This window comes from Megachile rotundata, chromosome 10 (assembly GCF_050947335.1).
Source record: "Megachile rotundata isolate GNS110a chromosome 10, iyMegRotu1, whole genome shotgun sequence".
Lineage (NCBI taxonomy): Eukaryota > Metazoa > Arthropoda > Insecta > Hymenoptera > Megachilidae > Megachile > Megachile rotundata.
In genome coordinates this window covers 4965682-4988752 of record NC_134992.1, presented here as the reverse complement: position 1 = coordinate 4988752, position 23071 = coordinate 4965682, and the positions used below count along the sequence as shown (strand labels likewise).

At 42.2% G+C, this 23071-nt stretch overlaps 1 protein-coding gene across 4 annotated transcripts in view; it reads left to right on the top strand.

The window, feature by feature from the left end:
- Positions 1-13777, top strand: part of LOC100880555 (homeobox protein prospero) — a 50732-nt gene extending 36955 nt beyond the window's left edge. For 2 of the 4 annotated variants that reach the window (XM_076536761.1, XM_076536760.1), the window contains exons 4-5: positions 8390-8534; positions 10529-13777. In XM_076536761.1, the coding sequence (XP_076392876.1) occupies positions 8390-8534; positions 10529-10708 (325 nt within the window). In that variant the 3' untranslated portion in view covers positions 10709-13777. Of the gene's footprint in view, positions 1-8389; positions 8535-10510 lie in introns of all 4 variants that reach the window. The other 2 variants (XM_076536759.1, XM_076536758.1) reach the window with 1 other exon arrangement.
- Positions 13778-23071: the final 9294 nt, after the last annotated feature.

Genomic DNA, 23071 nt, shown 5'->3' with positions numbered 1-23071 from the left:
ACGCGCATCATACTTGGCTGAGTGGCCGTGACGGAACAGAATGAAGTAATCACTTGTTAACTTGTATTTTAATTACTTGATTTTCCGGGCTACGGTCGCGCCAGCGGTTGCGCCAACACCAACAGAGCCCGCGAGGACGTCGACGACGACGACGACGACGACGACCAAGTTGGGACAAGCGTCGTCGCGTTTGCCGCTGCAAGTCTGAGTGCAGATGGCGTTAAAGTGTTAATTACTAATTAAGAAGGGTGCACAGGGTGCAGCATCAAGACCCTGCGCGACACCTTTTTGAACGCGCCCTCTGAATGGACGCTTACGCCCTGACGGGCAAACGCGTGTACTCACCCATCCATCCGCGCTCATGAGCCACGCAAGCACACACACGCGCGCGCGTATAGGTGCATTCGCGCGTATATACGCGCGCGCGTACGAGCCGCGATCCATCTAGAGAGAGGACGCACGTCTGTGCCACAGTCTGCCCGCGCGCCAGAACCGACGAGAAGAGAGCGAGACGAGCGGAACGCGCGCGCAAACACGTAAACACACGCGCTGGGCCACCGTTACAGGCGCGCAGACGCTTAATGTTCTCTCGTTATATGCACTTTCACGCCTCGTGCCCGTTACCCGTGAGGATAAAGTAGAGCGTGGCACGACGTTCCTCTCGAATTCTTTGCGAGCTTCTTCTTCCGCACCCTCGCCGTGGCCGAGACGGATTTTCCAGCTGGCTGTGATGCTATCACCCGCCGCACAAAGCGGCTACGCGTGAATTTATCTCCGCTGATGGTGGCTGAATACGCCGGTTAAACGTCGCCCACGATGTCTCTCTGTTAATTGTGCTGAACACACCGGCATTCTGTAAATGGACCCGTTTCTGCCCGCTGATAATTATAAGGTGAAAGGAGCCTGTCGTGGTAATAAGGAAACCTGCGGCTAATGTTGTCACTTTTCCTTGTGCCAACAGTTAAATACCATTTTGCCACGTTTCCAGGCCCGAGACTCCGAGTCTCGGTGCATAGTTTAGGAGCCGACAAGAGAGACAACCAGACAAGCGGATTCACTGCCTTTGTAGTTAAGTCGTAGATTTTAAAGATGCCCGTTCACGAACGGTTTTTTCATTTCCTTCGTTTCAAAGTGTTCTCTCCGCGAGAAACGTCAAGGCGAGATTCAAAAGTTATGCACTAATCGCTTCGGGTGTAATTAGTTTTCAAATGGTTACCTGCTTGGGTTTGCTTCACTCGGGTACAATATAAGCTTTGAATGAGGACATGAAAAATAATTTACAAATTTTTATGCGTTTAAATTTCTGAGTTTTTGTGCTTTCGAGTCGTTAAATTCTGAAACACATTTTTCAAATTTCTTAAATTTTTTACATTTCTCATATTTTTCTCATCTCACAAAATTCTCAAATTTCTTAAATTTCGGAAATTTCCAAATTTCTAAATCTCTAAAATTTTCAATGTTTAACCTATCAAACTCCCAAGTTTTCAAATCTCAAAATGTCCACGTTTTTGTTTTTCAAATTTCAACGTCTAAATCTTTAAATTCCTAATTATCTTAAATTTTCAAATTTTCACAGTTCCCGAATTGTCAAATTTATATATTTTTAAACTTCCTAATATTTGTATTTTAAGTATTCTTAATTGTCCCAACTCTCAAATTCCCGTATTTCCAAATTTGTAAATTTCTAAATTTATCACAACTAAGAATAAAATAATAGAAGTCTGTAGCTGACACATTTTTGGTAATGAAATTAAATTTATTCTTGGCTGTATATGAGCTAGGAATTAACGGCTACCGTTCGGGTTTAGATATACCAAATATATCTAAATAAAAAATAAATAAATAAATTTAAATCGTGTATCGTCTAAAGTTCGATTTCTTCATTTAATTAAAAAATTACAAATTGAGGATACTGTAGGTAAAAGTTCATTCTTCAGTTAAAAAATTGTTTCTTTTTATACATAAATAATATCAAAATTAAAATATCATAAGTCAACCGATGAATAACTTACATTTACTTAATATCTTATTCTTGAATATATGTTTCATGGATCGAATAAAAAGTAACGAACATCAGCTACTCCTCCACATAACGGTATAGTTTCAACAACTAATTTTATTTATACAAATTAAATTATCAGTTCTAACAGTTATTTAAGTATTATTCACACACGCCTTTATTCATACTAAAAATTTGGACAAAAGAAATTATCGTCACATAGAAATAAACTCTCCAATCTATACAAAATGTACTTAATAAATATTTTCTATTCATAAAGATTGAGCAAGCCATTACAGTGATTACTGAGAAATCGATTCCATAAATCGATGCAATTACAAAAGATCAACGTTAAACGTAACCCTCGGGAAATACGTTTAAAGGAAGCAGAAGTTTGCCAGGTCCCGGGACAGGCACAGCTGTTTCGTTCAGGGGTGGAAGGGGACAAAAGTTTCAAGGTGATCGACACCGAGTCCAACACTTTGCGAATCTTGGCGGATTGTCGGTTGTTCCTTAAGCGTCTTCTCCCCTTCGAGGGAGTCGTCCGTGGGAAAGTTCTGCCAAGAAAGCCGTGCCGAGGGGTTGAGAGACTTTAAGGGTCAGCTCCGGTCTTGGGGAACCGAGGTGTTCAGAATTGTCGAAGGTCGGTAGGCTTGGCATAACCGTTAAAAGGGAGCCGGCTGGTTGGCTTAAGAAGCACGATTGAGGATCTTTGAATAGAAACGGGGAAGGGGGGATGTAAGGCGAGAAGACGTGAGATGTCGTTACGCCCCAAGTCACTTTACAATTTAAAAAACGCACGAGTCAGAATTGCAAATAAGTTTGACGGGAAAGTCAGCCCCGAAAAGACGAAGAAACTTAATTTTGATTTTTAATCTTCGATATGTCACGTTCGGGATGGCGATCGCGAAGAACGCGCGAACAAGGTTTTCCGCGAATCGACTGGGTGGGTGGTTGCGGACGGTGCGAAATAAAAAAACGAGCACTGAAGTTTCCCCTTTTAATTGGTGCTCTCTCTTGTACCGCGTGTAAGCCGTTACAAAAGCGACGCGTCGAAACAGCAACTCGCGACGATGAAGATCAGGTATGAAGAAGGCGTCACGACAACAACCATCATTGCCATTAAACGCTTCAATACGCGGCACCTCTAAAGCTCACATTGTTGCTTCACCTGCGCCATAATACGCACCACAGTTACGAAAAAAGGTGTTCACGAATTTACGGATGTCGCTCGTTGTTAAGTACTCGAGAACTCCCTTTGTGTTTGAGAAGCACGCTGGAAAAAATTGGACGCAACTCAAGAATTTCTTTAACAGCAGAAACGTTCTATTCAGACACATGGCTGAACAGGTGAAAAGAAATATTATAATTGGAAGAACATTAAGATTTTAACACTTTCGTATATAAACAAAGAGGCAAGTAAACGCAGTTACAATGGCAGCTCGACCATGTTTTAATGCACGTCCCACAGAAGTAATTTGTTCGAATATGTAAGTCTACCAATTTAGATAACGCAAGGCTGTTAATAAAGTAATAGGCTAGATTAATAGTCTAGGTTCGGAGTTAATAGGTTAGGACCGTACATATTTGGTAAACTTGAAGATCTTTTTCGTATGTACGGTTTATTTGAATGAAACTGTATCTGCCATTATGAGATCTGGAAGAAAGTGAGGATGGGATCGTGGGAAAATAAGATACCCTCTCCTTATTCTCCGGAGAGGATATTTGTGATGGAGGTAAGGATGACGAAAAACGCGAGGTAACGATTTCCGTTCGCGCTGAGAGTTAATTATTCCCTCTTCGAAGACACTTCGCAGCGTTCATCTTCTTTCTAACCGTCACCTTTCTCTCTGTCTCTCATTTTCTTTTTTTTCGGTGGCAAAGGCAGTTCGTAATTAGATGCTAATAATCAGCACCCTCCAGAAGGATCACGCTCTTTCCCTCTTGCTCTGCTCCCGTCTCTCTGTTGGTCTCTCTCGACGTCGCCCCGTTGCAACGGGGCGCAAGAAAACCCGAGCCCCTGAAGAGCTTATTATTATCCTAATTATACAATACTATAATGAATGACTTCGCGGCTCACCCTCTGGCCCCTTACTCTCACTATCTTCCTCCCGGTGGCACGCTCCTCCTCTCTTTCTCTCTCTATCTTCCTCGATCTCTCCCTCTCGCTCCTTTTCCTTTCTTCTCGCTCACGGTTGCTCTTCTCCTCTGCACTTGGTGGTCGAAGAGTGGCAATTCTAGCACTCGGGCTTTTTGTCAAACCGACTACGGAACTAGTGCCGTCTCCCTCGCGCCCTTACACCCCTATTATGCGACCAGCCACGTCTCTCGTCCCGTTTTCTCTCTGTCTCCTGGTGTCTGTTTTAATTAGGCACTTCGCGGATATATATACGTATCTACCGTACGGTATTACGTAGCTACATAACCCAGCCGAGACCTAGCCCAATCTGCCTACCGTATTCCACCTATACTCGGCGATCCGACGAGCTTGAATGCGGTTGATGGGTGGTTGAGTAAGGATTATAGGCGCAGGTGACACATACACGTTACCTCCGGAGAGGCTGAAGTCGGGGGTGGCTCGGCCCCGATGGGTCGGTGCTGGTGACGGTTCAAGGAGACGTTGAAATAGAGAGACGAAGAGAGAAAGAGTAGGTAGCACGCGAAAGGGAGAGCAACCACGAAGGGAGAAAGTGAAACGTGGATACGTGAGAGGGACAGAGGAAGAGCGAGCGAGAAAGGGCGCGGAACACGATTCTGCAGAGACACACACCTCTTTCAATTCTCCTCTCGTGTGTACAAGCTTCTCTGACTGACTGCTGATAAGAGCACGCGAAATTGTCTTAATTGGTGAGAGAGCCAATCTGGGAGTGATCGAATGAGAAGAGCCTCTCGCGTCTCCGCCAACTGACTCCTCCTCTCGCCCTTTCTTCTGCTAGCCAGCTATAGGATCGGGCCGCGACGCATGAAAGATCCCATTGTTTTCTTCCGTTGGCTCGAGTGCGTTCGATCAACGAGTACCACCAATCATCCCGTTTTCCTGATTCTCGATTTTCTTCGTTATTTTAAGTACCATCGGTTCATACAACTATCGGTCTTATCAATCACTAAAATAATATCAAATTTCCGATTTTGTTATCTCCAGTATCTTCGATTCAAATTTCACGGTGAGCTTAATTCCGATAACGTCTTCGGAACTCTTTGCTTTCGATTTTGTTTTAGTGATTAAAATGTCCCCTCGGAAACCGAGCATAGAGGATTAAATGGGACAGCGTAGAGGAAAATGGGGGAATAGAAATCCTGCTGTTTGATGTCATCGGTTCATTGGACTATGAATGAATCTCTAAAATAACATCCTGTCAATCAATTCTTATCATTCTCTGAAATAACGTCTTGTTATACAAAGCAGCTTCATTAGCGGCGCGGACTTAATATCTCCGTTTGTTCCGAATAAAAATGTGAATCCCAGCGTTAAACGAGAGTTAAGTTGAAAGTAAAACGGGAAACTGTTGAGGAAGATGGGAAATCTTAAGAGAATATCCCCGTCGTTTACGACGTGACTAGGATCGTTTGGAAACGACGACGACGACGGATACGGAAATGTTCGTCGATCTTCTGTTTCACGAACGGCGCGCGAGTCCGCCAGGCGGAAGCAATCTTAAAAATTGCTCCCAACGGCACCGAACGAGACCAAGACCCGAAGCTTGAACTGGTTGCCTCACATTGTCGAGCATTCAGGGACCTCGAGTTATACAAGCCGCAGTAGCACTACCGACTCGTTGGTTTCCCGCTGAACCGTACTTCTTTGCATCCCCTCGGGATCCAAAGTGCAAGATCAACCTGACTGCCATTCTCGCTGCCATTCTGGCCTGCTACTCTAGGATACTTCCACCAGCGGGGGCTGACTTCTGTGTGCATTTAAGGGTGAGGAGGATAGGGACCCGGAAAGAAGAAAGATCGAGGAAAGAATGGAAAAAATATCCGAGCAAGTAGCAACCTCCTCTTGCACGTTCTCGGCTCTCCGCGGTTGCCGCGTCAAGTCATTCTCGTGTTTTTCTCGATCGACTTCTATGTTTGTAACACAGAAGAATGCGAGGACGATTCTTTTTCTCGTCGACGTCTTTCTCAATTTTTATTCTTGCCTTTTATTTGCTTCATCCGAGACTTCAGACTCTTCACTCTTTAAGAACAAGAATTCATCCACTAGCGAGAGGGTTAAATTATAGGTAGCAAAATATGAAACAGCTAATTATATTTTCATGGGAGGAAAGATTGTAGCGATACAGCAAAGTGCTGTTAAGATTATGGTGTATTCTGATAAGACATCTTGATGTAACATGTTCATTTTTTCTCTTCGTGTAACATTTTGTCAATATTCTTGTCTTCTTTTTTATTCGCTGTGTTGTGTACATCACCGGCGACATCAATTGTATTATGTAGAATTCACATGTTGAGAATTTTGTGATGTATATTATGTCATCTAACCATCTTTGTAATCTTTCTTTCGGTAAAAAAAATGTGCGCATAATTGTAATAGCTATTAATGAAATTTTTCTGTCGAAATATTCAGAAACTCAAAAATGAAAGAAATCTCAAGTAAACAAATTTTTAAATTTACAAACTTGGGAATTTTCAAATTTTCAGATTTACCTATGTTTGAAATGACAAGCTCTTTAATTTAAAAATTTTTTAATTGAAAAATATGAAAATATTCAAATTTGTAAATTTCGCAATTTGCATAGTCTCTAAAATTAGAAATTTTCTGATTTCTATACTTAAAAATTTGAAAACTTAGTGTGTTAAAATATTCAAAAATTGCTAAACTTAAAAATTTTCAGAATCATAAATTTTCTAATTTATAAGTGTAAATATTCGTAAAATCCTATATGATTAAAATAAATTTAAAAATTCCCAAAATTCTCAAATTTATAAATTAGAAATTCTCAAGCTCTTAAATTTTCAAATTTACGAATTTCAAAATTCTTAAAACTTCGATATAAACTGAGATATATGATAACATTTAAATTACTAAACTCATAATCTCTGTATATAAGAATCTCTCCGTATATTACCAATACCAAATATTCGCATTTCCTCATCGGTGGCAATATAGCGAACCAGCAGCGCTCCTCGATGCCCGAGAAAAGGAGGTCAACTCCAAAAACTGCTTTCATCTAAAAAATCGCAACAATGCAATTAAGCTCGAATACATTTTATATTTACAGAAAATTTAACGATTTTTCAATGAAAGCGCGAAACGTTGTCGCGTGTTACGACGCTGTTTCGCCCCTTTCGTCAGAGAAGAGCGGGCGCAACCGCATAGAAACTAAGTTCGTGGTCGGTTCAATTGAAAAAATAATTAATTTCTTAATCAATGGCAGTTGCATTGAAGTCGTGGGCGGGCAAAGACGTCGCACAAAGAGTCGACGGCTGGCGTTCAAAGTATATTCGTTTTCTCTGGCGGCACGACGCGATGTGCTCGTTCCTTTCCCGAGTTTTTCGGTGAGATCCACCGAAGCGAAGCCACCCCTTGATGCTGGCCCCGAGTCCCCTTCCTGGTTTCTCTGCACGGTAGCTCGGGTCACTATTACTATACAAATTACCCGCCAATTAGTGACTTGTGCTTGTTTAACTGCGTTAATTAATGAACGTAAACGGCAAACTTGGCGGGAGCTCGATTTTTTCCTTTGCCGCCCACGAGAAAAGAAGAAAAAGCGTATCGCGGTTACGATCCCGACGCGTTTTCTTTGTAGACGCGAGCACGCGAGCGCACGATCACGTTTATCCGTAAACGTCGACGAGTTAGGGTGCCGGGGTCTTCTTGGACGATACACTGTAACACGTTCTTAATAGTTTCTTTGAACCGTGTCGCTTGCCAGCCAACGAACAGTCCTACACGTCTCTTCTCGCCTCTTCTTCCTTCTTCACCTTCCGCGACTCGCGTCATACCACTTTTAGTATCGACCCTTAATTAATTATCGGTCGTGCATTAGCATTCTACGTTCATCGAACACGTCTCTCGTTTCGAAAAACGAGGAAGAAAAATTATTGACAGCACACAACTTTCGAGGGGCTTCCTTATAAATGTTAGGGAGCTACCCTAATGAACATCTAATTATTTTTTCTTTATTTTATTAAAACAACATTGCTGACATCAAATGTTTTGTGTCTTTGTTATCAACTTTTTAAATATTAATAATGCTATAATATAAATAACAACTTAATAATATTAAACCAGTTATTACTATTTTTTTTAGTAGACAGTACTGCTAATTTATGAAATTATTGTTCTGTTCGAGGGATAAAATGTATATAGCAATGCTGGTCGAAATGCTCAGATACCTCATATAATGCAAAACCGGTCAATATAATTAATTTGCTTTCATTTTTCAGGGAGTTCTACTACATCCAAATGGAAAAATACGCGAGGCAAGCGGTTTCCGAAGGTGTGAAGAACGTGGACGATCTTCGGGTCGGTGGTGACTCGGAAATCTATCGAGTTCTCAACCTTCATTACAACCGAAATAATCACATTGAGGTAAGTAATTTCATCTACTTTCTCATGTTTTCATATAAATTTAAATCTGGATTTGTTACTTTGTATGAAAGTATATCATGCCACTTATAAAAATATTAAGTGTTAATTATAGTTCGTAAATGCATAAATATTTAAAAAATATTCGAACATATATACATTGAGTGCATTTGTACAATTAGTAAAAAAGTGTACTTTGAATTTAAAGATTGCAAATTTTTAAATAAGAAAATTTCAAAACTTTAGGATACAGTTTATAATATTAAAAATGGACGAATATAAAAATCATACTATAAAGTCTAAATTGTTCAATATCACTTGCACGTAATTCAACACACGTATCTGAAGAACTCGATTCCTGCCATACTATGATTCTCTAATCAAACCGGTTATCCAACAGTCAAAATTTCGATACAGCCAATGAAATAGCCGCGAACTTGATCGTTTCTAGCACCTATCGTGCAATTATTTGGCGGTCAGGCACAGCCACGCGCGTTACCTATCCTTCCATCGCGAAAACGCTTTTAAACGAGTTCGAACTCGTACACATCGAGCTTTTACAAGTCGAGGTTTCCTCGTAAATCACTCGTACGTCTCTACTTTCCCATTGTGGGGCGCAATTTACTTTCGCCACCGCGTAACGACCGTTGATTGTATTTACAGCAACCGGATGGCGGCGTGTGTGCACACGTAAAGCAGCTATTTAATATTATTTAACGAGTCTCCGCTGAAACCTGGAGGCTCTATTCTTCCCGTCGCCTGTTACAATCGCGGGCCCGCTTGACGCGTAATTAATTACTCGTGTTCGTTAATAACCCAAACGTACTAATTATCAGTGGAAACTCTTAGCGCCAGTTCGTCCGTGTGACCGCTCGGCTCGCTCGTTAAGCGATACACGCGTCACATTGCTTTAATTGTTTGACTCCTTCGGTGGATCGTAATGAGCGCGGAGAAATTATCTTTCTCGTTTATACCACGGATTTTTTCCTCTTCCTTTTCTGTTTTCAAACGCGTTCGAACAACCTCCCGATTGACTCTTTGACGGTGTTGCCTCGCGAAAACGCGTCTACGTACTTCTTAAAATGTTACCCAAGTTTTTCGAATAAAGTTACGAAATTAGATGACTTTAATTAGCATTAATTTGCTTTCATTCAGAAAGCTTAGTTCAGAAAATTTAGTTCTGCATTTTTAAACGAGTTCACATTTTGAAGTATTTCATTAAAGTTTCATTTGACTTTTTAAATAACATCTTGTTAAATTTTCACTTGTAATGTAATTCTGATACCTATAATATTTGTGTTAAATATAATCGTTAACATGGTATCTCTTCTCAAGAACGTCATTTTTACTTTCAGATCTAACATTAAAAAGCAATTAAATGACCATTCTACGATACATATACATAGTTTATTACACATGAAAAAGCTTGAAAGCTTACGTGTAAAAGAGCTTTACTATTATTGGATTAGCTAACGAGTAATGGCAGATTTTTCTGTCAGAGATCGCTTTTGCTATTTTCAAAATAAAAGACTCCTAACCTATAAAGCTATATACAATCTGAGATTTTAATATGTAATTTAAAATAGTTACATGTAAAATTTATTTATAATTAGTAACAACTAAAGTTATCCATGTTATACTTCACATTATAATTGAAGTAATTAAAACGATATGTAAATATAGCGTTAAATACAATTTTTATCAACATAACTTAGAGAAAAATCCGAAATTACTTATCAGCTAGTCCACATTTATTTGTTCGTCAACACGAAAACAACTTAAGAACAGTATAAAAACTTTAAATTTGTTATAAATTTGTTTGCAAACATTTGTTGTAAAACATTTTTAGTTCAGATGTATATTATATAAGGTTTCAGCGTTTGTTCTCGTGTTTGCGAAAAGTATAATATGAAGTAGGCTTAATATTTATAGCAAAGTGAAGAAAGAAGAAGCGAAACGTGAATATTATCCCCTTAAAGCGTGGTTGTGACTTACAGGTACCAAGCCACTTCAGGTTCGTCGTCGAGCAGACGCTGAAGGAGTTCTTCAAGGCAATCCAAGGTGGCAAAGACAACGAACAGAGTTGGAAGAAGTCCATCTACAAAGTGATCGCGAAGCTAGACGACGCGGTACCGGACTATTTCAAGACCCCGAACTTCCTGGATCAGCTCGTATGAATCAGCAGGTCGCGTGACTCTTGCTCTTCGTGGTGCGCGGGCTCGTCAGCGCTCGTCGGCTCCCGGTAAAGTCAGAAAACAGAGAATGAACAAACGAAGATGGAACGGTCAGCGAGGAAGGATCGCATCCGCCATTGGAGGTACACGTCCTTCGCGTAAAAGCGCGTTCAGGTATCCTTAAAACTAACATATCGCAGAACGAGCGTGAGAGAGAACGTGAGAGGGAGAGAACGATCGATAGAAAGAAAAAAACGTTAGGGAGTTATTAGACGAGGAAGAAGGGAGAGTACACTAAACGTTCGAATCGAACGAACGGACACGCGACGATACGGAGGCATCGATCATCAAACAAAATGGACGATGAGGAGTGCCGACGAAGGATCAGGCTGTGACCTAATCACGAGAACAACGTCCACGGGCGAGACGGGTTGGATATCTTTCACGCTTCGTGCCTTTTTAATCACCGATCACCGATAGTTGCTCGCTGATGATCGGGACCCACGAGTTACTAGCGAGGCCACGAACTGTCCAGCCTGTCCTCGCCGCGGACGAACATCGATACGACGACGGTTCTGGGAGGAAGCGAAGAAACAGGACGAAAGCGTGGTCAACGAACGGCAAGGAATTACACACAACACATAATAAGCTTCGAACGTCGAGTATTGTTTTCGATTTGTTGCGTAACACAACAGTTCACCGATTACCGCCTAATTTTAAGACCCGAGTTATTTCCGAATAGACGCGTAAGGCAAGAAAGAGCATCCGTGAACCGTGACGACGATCGATCGATGGGTGGCTTTCGTTCAAGCGAACAGAATATGTATTCAGTGGGTATGCTACTGTTTTGTCCATATTTATAGAAGAACCGGTAAATACATACTTATATCTCGTGTGATGGTGAAGCAAGATCCGCTGGACGGATCCTCCGCAGCTTCCGCTCGAGAGGCAGAAGAGGAAACCTTCTCGTGGATCTTCGGGAACGACTTGTAACGAACGGTAATCCACCCTCCGTTCCGAGTCGTTTCGAGGCGCTACAACGATGGCCAGTTTCACTTGGCATTCGTCACGCTGCGTACCTTTTGGTCCTTTTTTTTCACGAGGACCCTTTGTTGCTCGATCGAACGCACCCTCGTCGAAGCGTCGCCCCGGCAGCGTTCGTTTCAAGCGCGATCACTGCAACATCCGCTCGACCGAGCCAAAGATGATTAGTTGTTTCGGAGGAATCCTAGGATGACGGTTCGTACCGAATCGGACGGGAACGATCCAGCCGATTTATTTTCAGCGGAAGTGACCGTCGTTTAAAGACGAAACAGCCGACCGGCAAACGGGACCACTCGTCGCCGGTCTTTTGCGTATCGATCCTTTTATGTCTTTAAGTTGTACATAGATTTCTTTGATCGTCAGATTGTAATGAATTCGAAAAGAAAAATCGAGACGCAAATATTAATTCGTACGGTAAGAATTTCTAAATGACATTCGTGGAAACATGAAATCCACCTTTGGACGTTTAGTTTTTATCATCGAACGATTAAATCCTCGGGTTTTCTCGTGGGAACCGAAATTATATTCGCTGATCGACGAATCAGACGATAAACGGATTCGTATTACACACGTTTACGTAGAAATGTTTTTTTTTTTAATTAATGGTTAACCGATATGTAAACGAGGTTAGGCTAGTCGCAGTGACAGGAGTACGAGTAACAGGGACGACGAAATAAAGGAAGTGACGATATTTTAAGATGAACAAATCGAGAATCATTTGCACGTGAAAGAGAAACATCGTCGAATATAGAAGGGGGAGATCAATTTTGAGAAAGAGACTAAAAATACAATCGTACGCCGGTGCGTAACTATAATAAAGTAGATTATATTAAAAACTTATATATATATATATATATCTATATATATACATATATATGTATACAAACTAATAAATAAATATATACATGCCTGTGTGTATATATATATTTATGTATAAAGATTAGAAATATATATGTATATATATATAATTGCATCAAATTATATGTATATAATATTAGACTTTAAAACAAAAGACGAATATTGGCGCGATTAAAATTGCGTAAAGAATGCGTGACAGAGGATTAGACGACCATAACCTCCCTTATTCCACTTGTACCCGACCTATCACACTCACATACATACGTGACATACGTACACATCCTACCCACCCCCGTACACACACATACACGTACACGCGTACGCACACAAAGCGATTACACTTTACAACCCTCATTGTACATACAATACACATATGCACGGTTTATTCGCGAGAAATTCATTACTGACGCGTATATGTGTTTTATCGCCGCAAAAAAGTTTCTTTTTCGTTGAACGATTTTGTAGATACGTTATCGTACGATATAGTAATTATGATTACACCGTGTATCGTGGGTGGTAGCGAGTTATTGTAACTTAAATTGATTGCCTTTTCACTATTATTATTATTCCCGCTATTATGTGCACTATTATTATTATTATTGAAATATTATTGCTATTATTAGTTATGTTATGAATATTTTGTGAGAATGCGACGTTTTATCAATTGTGATTGATTTAATTCGTCCTGAAAGCCCTAATTCTCATCCAATTTTCACGTTGCAAGAGTGTCATCTAGCAATACGTGCTCCCTGTTCACGAAGTTCCCTGTCCTTATCTTTTTTTAGCGTTTCTTTCTCCCCTTGTATATTTATAAGCTTAAATCTGTCCTTATTCCCCATTCCCCTCTATGTTCTGGCATTTTAGTTACTATTGTATTTAGTTATTGTATCTCTACGATCATTATAATTATTATTACCTATTATTATTATTATTATTATTATTATTATTATTATTATAATTAAGCATGAGTTATGCAAGTGTACACGACAAAGAGGAGAGCAATCAACAGAGAGGAATACACAGAAAACACACACGAATACACACGTTTCTGTATAAGCGGTGAGTCTTAACCTAGTCACGAGTCACTAATGTTTTAATTTTAACGATCGATTTATTGATTATTATTTTATTTATTATCTACGAGAATAAAAACGACACATTAGACTCTGAGTTGTCTGTTATTTTTTTAACTTCGTCATTATTTTCGCGTCGTATTTTCGTTACGGTCCAATCACCACCGAGCAATACGCGCCAAACACCTTGCTCCAAAGCACGAAACCGACACCCTCCCCTCTTCGAAATTGTGCATTCGAATTCGACGACACCCGGCGAATACGTTTTCAAAGTGTTATTCGACTGCCGCCGACCCGGCCTACCTTCTATCCAAAAACCGAACGAATCGTTCGCGAGAAACGTGAGGACGATTTTCTGTCGTGGCTGAAATCGTCGAATCGAATCGCGAAAGAATTGACGCGAACAAGATCGAGGCTCCGTGCGGACGGGCAACAAAATCGAGGGATGGGGGGATATTCGCGGGAAAAAAATTGGAGAAAATTTCGACTCTTAGATAACTAGACAGTGGCCTAAAATTAAAGTAGTGTCTCCTTCGGCGGTGGCCTAAGATTTGGTCTAAACGTTTACGTCCCGGGAGGAAAAATAGAGAAAACGTACCTGCGGTCGTTTGTGGGCCTCCGCGGTTCGAGATCACGATTTTCGGCCAGAAATGCGATCGTCTTTGCGTACGCTCGCAATCGTTCGGATTTAGTTCCTACGTAACTCGCACCAGCAATCAGCGACAACGTTATTCGCCAGGGGATTACTTAGCGATGAATCTTAATCTACAAATGCGCGATTTTCGTAGCAAATTGTTAAATCGATCCGTTCGAATTTTGGCCATTCGCTGATTCAAGCGTTGAACAAGGATAATCGAAAGAGAAATCGTGTTTGTTTAACTAGGTGAAAAAATGAATTTGCTAATGTTAGGTAAATCGATCGTTGCGAACGAATATGATCGAGGAATTATTTAATGGAGGCTTATTATTTTTCTACGAATTTATTTAAAAAATTCTCTCGAATATACGCGTCCAAATCAACGATTTCTTACTTCATAGGGCATCCAAGATGCCCTCGTGAAACGCATTCGTGGATTAAACTGAGCTCGCTCCGCGAAATTTGTCAAACGCTTATTTCTCTCAAAACGGAGCATCTTTTCGCGGCTACCGAAACGGAATTAATTACCCCCCTAAAAACAACAGAATCCTCACTCGTAACCGTAAACCGCCACACCGAACACCCTGACACTTATTCTTGCGACAAAGAAATAAATCAACATAAGCTAACCAATAGAAATGAAATAATTTAAATGAAACTATATCCAATAATTGCTATCAAAATTCGTTTGAACGGTTCCAATCGAGCCAATTCGAATCGAATTTTTCAGTCACACGCTTAACGCAAAACAGAGAAGCATGCCAACAGTTGACCGACAATTCGAAACCAGTAATTTTCGAAAACAAATCCCGAGTCGTCCTTCTCATCGCAGACAGAGGCTCGCCGCCATGTCGGCAGAAAGCAACGGAAACAGGAAATACAACAGCTAGCCGACAGATAATATCTCCGTTAATCGAGGAAATCACGCGTCGAAGCCTAATTCTCGATTGCAGCGAAGATTTTCGGTTTCTTTCTTCAAAAACAACCCGCCGCGAAGGACGAACCGCCACGGATCACGCGAACGAATCGCAAACACGCGTTCGAAACTCAAAGAACGGAGCCAAAACCCGCTCCTCCGTCTCGACGAGTGATCGATGCCACTCCTCGTCTCGACGAGTGATCGATCCGGATCGTTTCAGGATGCGGACGGACTCGATTGTTCCTTAGAGAACGCTCGAGCTTTGTCTATTCTGAAACGGAGCCGATCGTCGAGAAACGTGGGACGCGGGTTGGAAACTGAAGAAAACGGAAGGGATTCCTTTTGCCGACGAAACCTTTACGGATAAGAGAGTGCGCGCCGATCCTGTTCGAGATACGAAAATGGACGAAAATAGAGGAAGAAACGAACGAAAGCCGATCGACTCGCCGTTATTACGTTTTTTGTACAGCGGGGCTGTAGCACGGAGAACGAGTATACAGAATGGATACGAGATAGAGAAAAAAAAAGAAGAGAAAGAAATGGTTTTCGGAAAGGATGCGAACGGTGCGATCGAAAGCACACGTTACGATATACCTAAACGCGTAAATTTTAAGGGACACGTGTAAGCAGAATTAAGTAATAGTATTTAACGTTAACACTTGCTATTAATTATTATATAAACGATTAACTAATGGTAATTAAACGGGAAGAAAAAAAATGTAATTATTGCTAAAAACAAGCCGAACGGAAGGTCGTGTCACGCTGCATTGAAAGAGGATTTAAAGGACCCGCTTTAAATGGCGACGACGGAACAAGAGATTGGAGAAACAGACACACGCAACACTAATAAACTAATTATTATTATATGATTATATATTATTATTACGATTATTGCTATCGAGTTCGAGAATCGTCGTGATAAAAATTGATGGGAAAAAAAAGCGTAAGATAATAGGTGATAGCTGTGAGCGAGTGCGGGATAAATTCAAACACGGGAGAGAATGAGAGGGAGAGTTAACGTGTGAAAGAGGAAAGAGAGATTGGCAGATAAAATTTGAGAATAACACTTCGAGGTATGTTCATCGAGAATAATAATTCCTCAAACTATTAGGTGCGTAATTAGGATATATTTATTATGACGAAATATAGTCGATTACGAAAGATGACATGGCGTAATGCAACGAGCGAGACACAGGGAGAAAATGGTCAAAGAGAGAGAAAGAGAGAGACAGTGAGAGAACGAATGGACAAAGGAAAAGAAAAAATATATAAAACGTTTTTTTCTCTGTAGAATATCATTGCGAGACGCGCCTTTCGGATTGCGCGCGTTACGTTAAAATTAGTCTAGGGACGAAAGGGAAAAAAGAATCGTGTGATTGAGAAGGAACCAGTGAGAACGGGAGAGAGAGAAAGCGAGAACGAGAGCAAGAGAGAGAGGACGAACGAGAAATTATGTTTTTATGCGAGAGAGCGCCTACGTATGAGACGAGGGTTAATTAAAAAGAAGAAAATTAGAGAGGAGGGAGAAGAGAAAGATTACTGATTGTTGACACCGAGTGAGCAAACTTTCTGTGTGATAATCTCGTAGTACACGTAGCCCATTAAGTCTACAATACGTTTCAGTAGAGGAATTTTAGGTGAGAACGACTAAATCTTTTTTAAACGTCGGACGATATGAAATTAACGCGAAGGAGGCGGTCACGGTCCGGGATTTCGAGAGGTGTTAACGCTTGAATATTTTAACCACCCCTTTCGAAAACTTCGTCGGCAGATGGCGGTGTTGATTCTGTTCGCCGACAGTCAACATATCATTGAGCGTATTTTAAATAACGATTATAATACTAATTAGTTACAGAGAGGACACGACGGAGCCGTCGATTACTCCGACCCGTCGTCTTATCGTAGGCAATTAGTTCTTTGATTTAGACACGCTAGAAAATTCTTCGTCCTCAATCGCGAGATTCGAGACGATTTTCTCTTTCTTTGATCCACGACACGATCCTCGATTCGACCTTTTGCAGGCCGCGATTTTCTTACCGATTTCCGTTCGTGTTAACTATGATCGTTTAACCTTTTGCGTGCATAATTTCCTATTAATCGTACGATAGTTTAAGTTGCCCGCAGTAAACATTTCCCTCGTTTCGAATCCAGGGGTTGTTTACTTAAAAGCGAAACGAGCAGATTCAGCGTGAAAACTTTAGCAAAATGAAATAAAGGGACTAAGAGTATTAGTTTCTAATGTCTTTGGCGCAATTTTTGAAAAATCTATTTCGTGGACAAGGGTGAAAGAGAGGGAGAGAAAGGGACAGAGCGCAAGAGCGGGAGAGAATGACGACAAAGAAAATTTCGTAGAGGCAGCGAAAATTCTAAATTAAAGTTCCTATCGCTTCGCCTTCTAAGCCTGAACGCCGGACGCGTAGCCTTTTAAATAAACAACCCTGCGTTACCACACGACTGCATCGTTCGCCGTTCAACTACCTCGAATTATAAAAAAAAACCACCGACGGCACTCCCCCTACAACTACGTGAAAACGACCTGCAAAGGGTTGACACGACCCTTCCTCGTCGAGACACCTTTCAGTTCGCAGATCAAGAAACGAGAGGCTGTCGATACTCCAGCTCTCTGTTCCACGATTAAATCCTACGCTGGTGCCAACCCCCAATGTCTCGAATCTCAAGGAATCGGCGGACAAAGAATTTTCACGACAGATCGATCGGTTTCTCGAGCTGAAACTCGCTAACCGTAGATCGACGAAACGGAACCTCTCGAAGTCCGACCGGGGATCTGTCGAAAACTTGGGGGTAGGAGGGTGGGTGGGTGGGTAGGGACAGGGACGGGGGTTCAAGGGGATAGAGACGGAGGCCGACGAAATTCGGAAACGGTGTAGAAGCGTGTAGGGAGCCAAGTGTCCTTGATGCGACCGTCGTTGAAGCCACGAAATCTCGCGATCTCAACAGGTGATTTTTTGGGGGATGAGGGGTGTTCGAGGAGCGAAGGAATGACTCGAGATCGGGAATCGGTAACAGCGGGAGGAGGGATAAAAAAAGTCACGACTGAGAAGAAATCCATACAAAGTGCGATTTCGGAACTGAGTTCGGAGCCACGGGCGATAGACGTTCGGCGCAAACCGATTCTAGTTGAGGGAGAAAAAGCAACGGAGAGAAAGAGAGGGAGAGGCTGGCGATGAATGACAGTGCACCGAGAGAAAGCGGAATCGAGCGAATAGCTAGAGAGAGTAAGAGAAGACGAGCGAGTGGATTGAAGAAAAATTGAAAAGAAAAAAAATTGATAAAAATTATACAGAGAGCGCCGACCTCCTTGGCTACCGGGGGGTCCGCATATATGTATTGTAAAAAAGCAAGCTTAGTAAATGATAAAGAGGAAAGATTAGGAGAGTAGAAGGGAGAGAGGAGAAATTATTAGACCAGTTGTAAGTGTAAGTTAAACGAGGAATCTTTCCCCCTTCCCCATCCTTTTCGTGCACGATACTTTTGGCAATTCTTTCGCGAACGAGTATGTGATGTGACGAATTATATGTGCGTGAGTGTGTGTAACGGTGTGAATTATATGAGAGAGAGAAAGAGTGATAGGAAAGATTGCGAATGATAGAGAGATTTTTTGAGGAAAAAAGAAAGCAAAAAGGAAGAAGAAAGGACGGGATTAATAGCCCATTACAGGTCCGTCGTCCGACTCAGTAGCGCTATCGAGGAGGATCATAATCGATTGCAAAGAGGCAGGCAATACACACAAAGCACCAAGAATGGCAGGTACTAAAAGTGTCACTATCCATCCAACCCTTCAACCACCGAGTGTGAAAGCAACGAATGATTAGCGGAAAAGTGTGAATCTTTAAAAGATCCTGCTTGGCAGCGGAACGCAATTTCGACCCCTCTATCATGATTTTCATGCGAAATTCGATATTCGTAGTTGGATCGATCAGCAACGGAATAATTTGATTCGAGTGTATCAAAAGGTGTTCGTTTCCATCGAGTTCATCGAATAGGAAGAACGCAGGCTAATCCGTTGCGAGTATTCGTTCCCTAATTTCTTCGTTTTCATCACACTCTAGCTAATCTTTCAGTAGAAACCGACGTTGTGTCCTGAAACAAAGTGGTTGTTTAATTTATCGTTGCGTTTATGAGTGAATCGAAGAGCCGGAAGAGGGTGGTGAATGATACGTGCGTGTACCCGAGAAGAGCACACACGAGATGAGTATATGTGAAATTGTGTTTATGTCTGTACTCCTGGCGTGTATTACTTACGCATACGTCTCAGTCAGCAAAAGTCGTGTTAGGTTATACGTATTATCGTGTAGGGAATCGTAGGTGTATTAAGGTAAACATTAACATACATAACAAACAAAACAAAAAAAAATAAAACAAACAAACTAACAGATAAACAAAGAGAGAAAGAGGAAAGATAGCCGTTGGGATGTAACAGAGGAGAAGATGAATTATTTAGTAACGAAGAAGCGGAAGGCAAGTTAGTAGCAGCGAAAGCAACAAGAGAAATAAATAAATAAAAAAATAATAAAATATCTACGTTGATGTGTGAGGATGTGAGCTAGATCGCCGCGTTAAGTCCAAAGAAGTCCTCAGAGATAATAGAGAAGCGCAGACCCTCCGTAGATTCATGTGAAACAAGGGACGCGAGCTTGAGCACCGTGTCGGACCATCTTCGTCGCTCCGGGACAAGCATCAGGGGTTTATATAGTCTTTAAAAAAGAAAAAACTATCACGCCAATACCAGACAATACTTTAATAAAAGTGAATGTTAGTCGTTAAATGCCGAACGAGGACGCGACCCCCGCGTCCCCTAGGGGAAACAAACTTTCGAGCGGAAATATTTTTTTCGAAAGACGTATTCCGATAATCGACAACAGGGGAGAGATACATAAAAATACACGGAACGACGAACGATGGTAACGACTTTTGCCCGGTCAGCTGGAACGTCTTGTAAGAATATTGTGGGAATTGTTTTTCTGCGCCTTGACCAGCTCGAGCTTTCGGCCTGGGTCGAGGCAACCTGCACACGCAAGTACATTTTCGGCTTGGAACCTCTGTCTCTACTCGATCACACCATTCTTCAAACATCTTGTCCGATTTCGGTTCAAGGTTCTTTTACAATCCACCATGGATCGCCGATTCCGCGATCTCGCACAGGATTTTCATGGAATTTCTTTTCGATTCGATCGACGCGATTTTATCGAATCACGTCGTTCGTTACAACCGGTTTCCGTTACAATAGACAGACAACGTCGGTGACGATCGTGCATACTCCGATCTCCCGAGTCGAACGGATCGACATGAGACAGAGGTCCTTGTTCGCCAACCTGCCTACTTTCACGCATTACGATATTTGATGACTATATACCACTTTCGACACGAGGATATTCCTTTCGTACGTTTTACCGGCGTTTTTCTAAGTTCACTTTCGACACGAGAAGTTTCGGATTGATTCATTGCTGTCCTAGGTTGCGCGCAAGACGACACACAGAAACGTGGCACGGGGTAACGTCCTGAGCATCGTTTCTCCCCGAGTTTACGAGAGCGGGACGTTGCCTCGCGACGGAGAGCAAAAAATTCTGTTTTTCGGCAAACACCAAAAAGAAAAACTCAAATTCGCGCGGCGCTCGGGGACGCGGGCGCGTCGTGCCCGGCGCGCGGGCGTTCTCCGGACGTCGGCGAATCCACACGACAGTTAAGTGCTCGGTAGGACGGCGTATGTCGATCGCCTAGCAGCACACCCACACACACGCGTACAACGACACATCGTACACACGAATGTAGAGGGACACACACACGCACACACACAGAGTACAGTAACCGCGAACACACGTACACTAACACCCGGCACACGTACACGCAGTATTTTGGCCAGAATCTAAAAGACACATCAAGGAAAAAAGTACAAGTTTATCACGTTGCGCCTTAATGTTAAAATTAAAAGTTGATCAAAAGAGTGGAAGTTGAAGAAGAAAAAAAAATAATGCGAAGCGTATTCTTAACCAAAATCGGCCTTAGTATATACTTTTTCCGGGGCCAGCCAACGACGAACGACGAGTGACCTTCCCGGCTCGCAAAAGCCCACCCTTACGACCCCCTACCATCCCTCTTTCTCTAGATTGTATAAAAATGATATATTATAAATATATGTATACATATACTATATATCCGCCGGCGGCGGGACGTTTCGAAACCTCGCAGCTAACTCAGCAAACCACCGAACCATCGAAAGAATTTAAGGGAAAAAAATGTGTGAATGAAGGTAGAAAGGAAAAGGAAAGAAGCGAAAAAAATGACGATGAAGAAGAAGGAACAAAATAGTCTTCTCAGTTCCCGCCGCGTCCGGTCGGATTCGAAATTCTTACGGTTCGCGTCCATGTTGAACGAGGAGGGGGATGAGTACCGGAAGCGACCAGGTGCGACGTGGACGCGAAGCCAGTCTTTCAAAATCCTACCCCGTCGATTACCCGGAAGGTCATCAGTCGAGCGTCTCGCGGCCCGAAACAACCCCTTTGCTCCAGCAAACCCTGCAATTCGTCCCTCCAGAACCCCTTTCACACCCACCCGAACCCAACCACCCTATCCAAAATCCGCTCGAAAACGAAGAGCAGAAGAAATTAGAATGGAAACACAGTGAATATAACCTATCCGTCAGGCGAGAGAAAGAGAAAGACAGAAGCTGTTTCCTTTCTCACGTCAGCGAAGAAAAACACTTCCTGCATTGTGAAATTTGAAGCAACGACGCGAGTGGACGGGTCATCCGAAATTATTCTAAGGACTCTCGTCTTCGGGCGGGAACGCAGGTGAATTTGACGACGATGGGCGGTGCTGGGAGAGGAACGTGGTCGGAAGACGAGGATATGTAGAATAATTACGAGAGGGGGAGAACGAAAGTAAGGCGAAGGATAAGGACTCGATTGTCGACTCGCTGTTTTCCCGCGGCCGGGACGAGGGAAAATTCGCCGAAAATCCGAGAGAATCGAAAAGCCCGCAGCCGAGATTGAGAGAAAGGAATAGTAAAGGGAGCGAAAGAGAGAGAGAAAGAGAGAACAAGTGAGATAGCGAGAACGAGAAGGATTTCAGGTGTTGAGGAGGGATCGACCACGTATTATCTCGTCGCGGAGATCCGCGATATTCTTTACCATCCGTTTTCTTTTACGAACGTATCTCCGAGAGACTCGACCACGACTTGAGAAACGAAATGGGGCGAGACGACATCCGTGCAGACTACCCGTTCTGGATGAATTCAAATATGATACTGCGCATCGGTGGACGGCTGAACCAAGAACACTGAGCGATAAATTTAAATCAAATCAAAATTCACTTGTAAATTATATTTCTCTTTCGATGAATCTTTTCGATAAAATTACGAATGCCCAAAGAAGAAGTTAAAAATATTTTTTATGACGAAGAAAGAATTTGTTTTACGTAACAATTGAAAAATTCTAATAAACGTTTGGAAGCTCAGTGTTCGGTACCAGTCAGGTATTCGGCCGATTTCATCGGTTCGCGTAATAAGGCCAGCTCGTTCGACTCCCGTACCTGTTCGTTCAAGAGAATCAAACGGCGATCAAGCCTACGAACAAAGAAGGAAAGTGTCAAGGAGCGATCGTTTCGGCAGACTTCCGATCAAACGTTTCAAATTCGTCACGGATGCAAACACACGCGCCGGTCCACCGACGCGCGCGTACAGATTCCCACACAAGAACCCGCCTTCAACCCTCTCTGAACAGCACGCGACGATCCAACTGACCCAATCCAATCCGACAGATAATCAAGCGGAACCGCTTGAAGGAAGCAACACTCGACACATAAAACAGTAAATACCG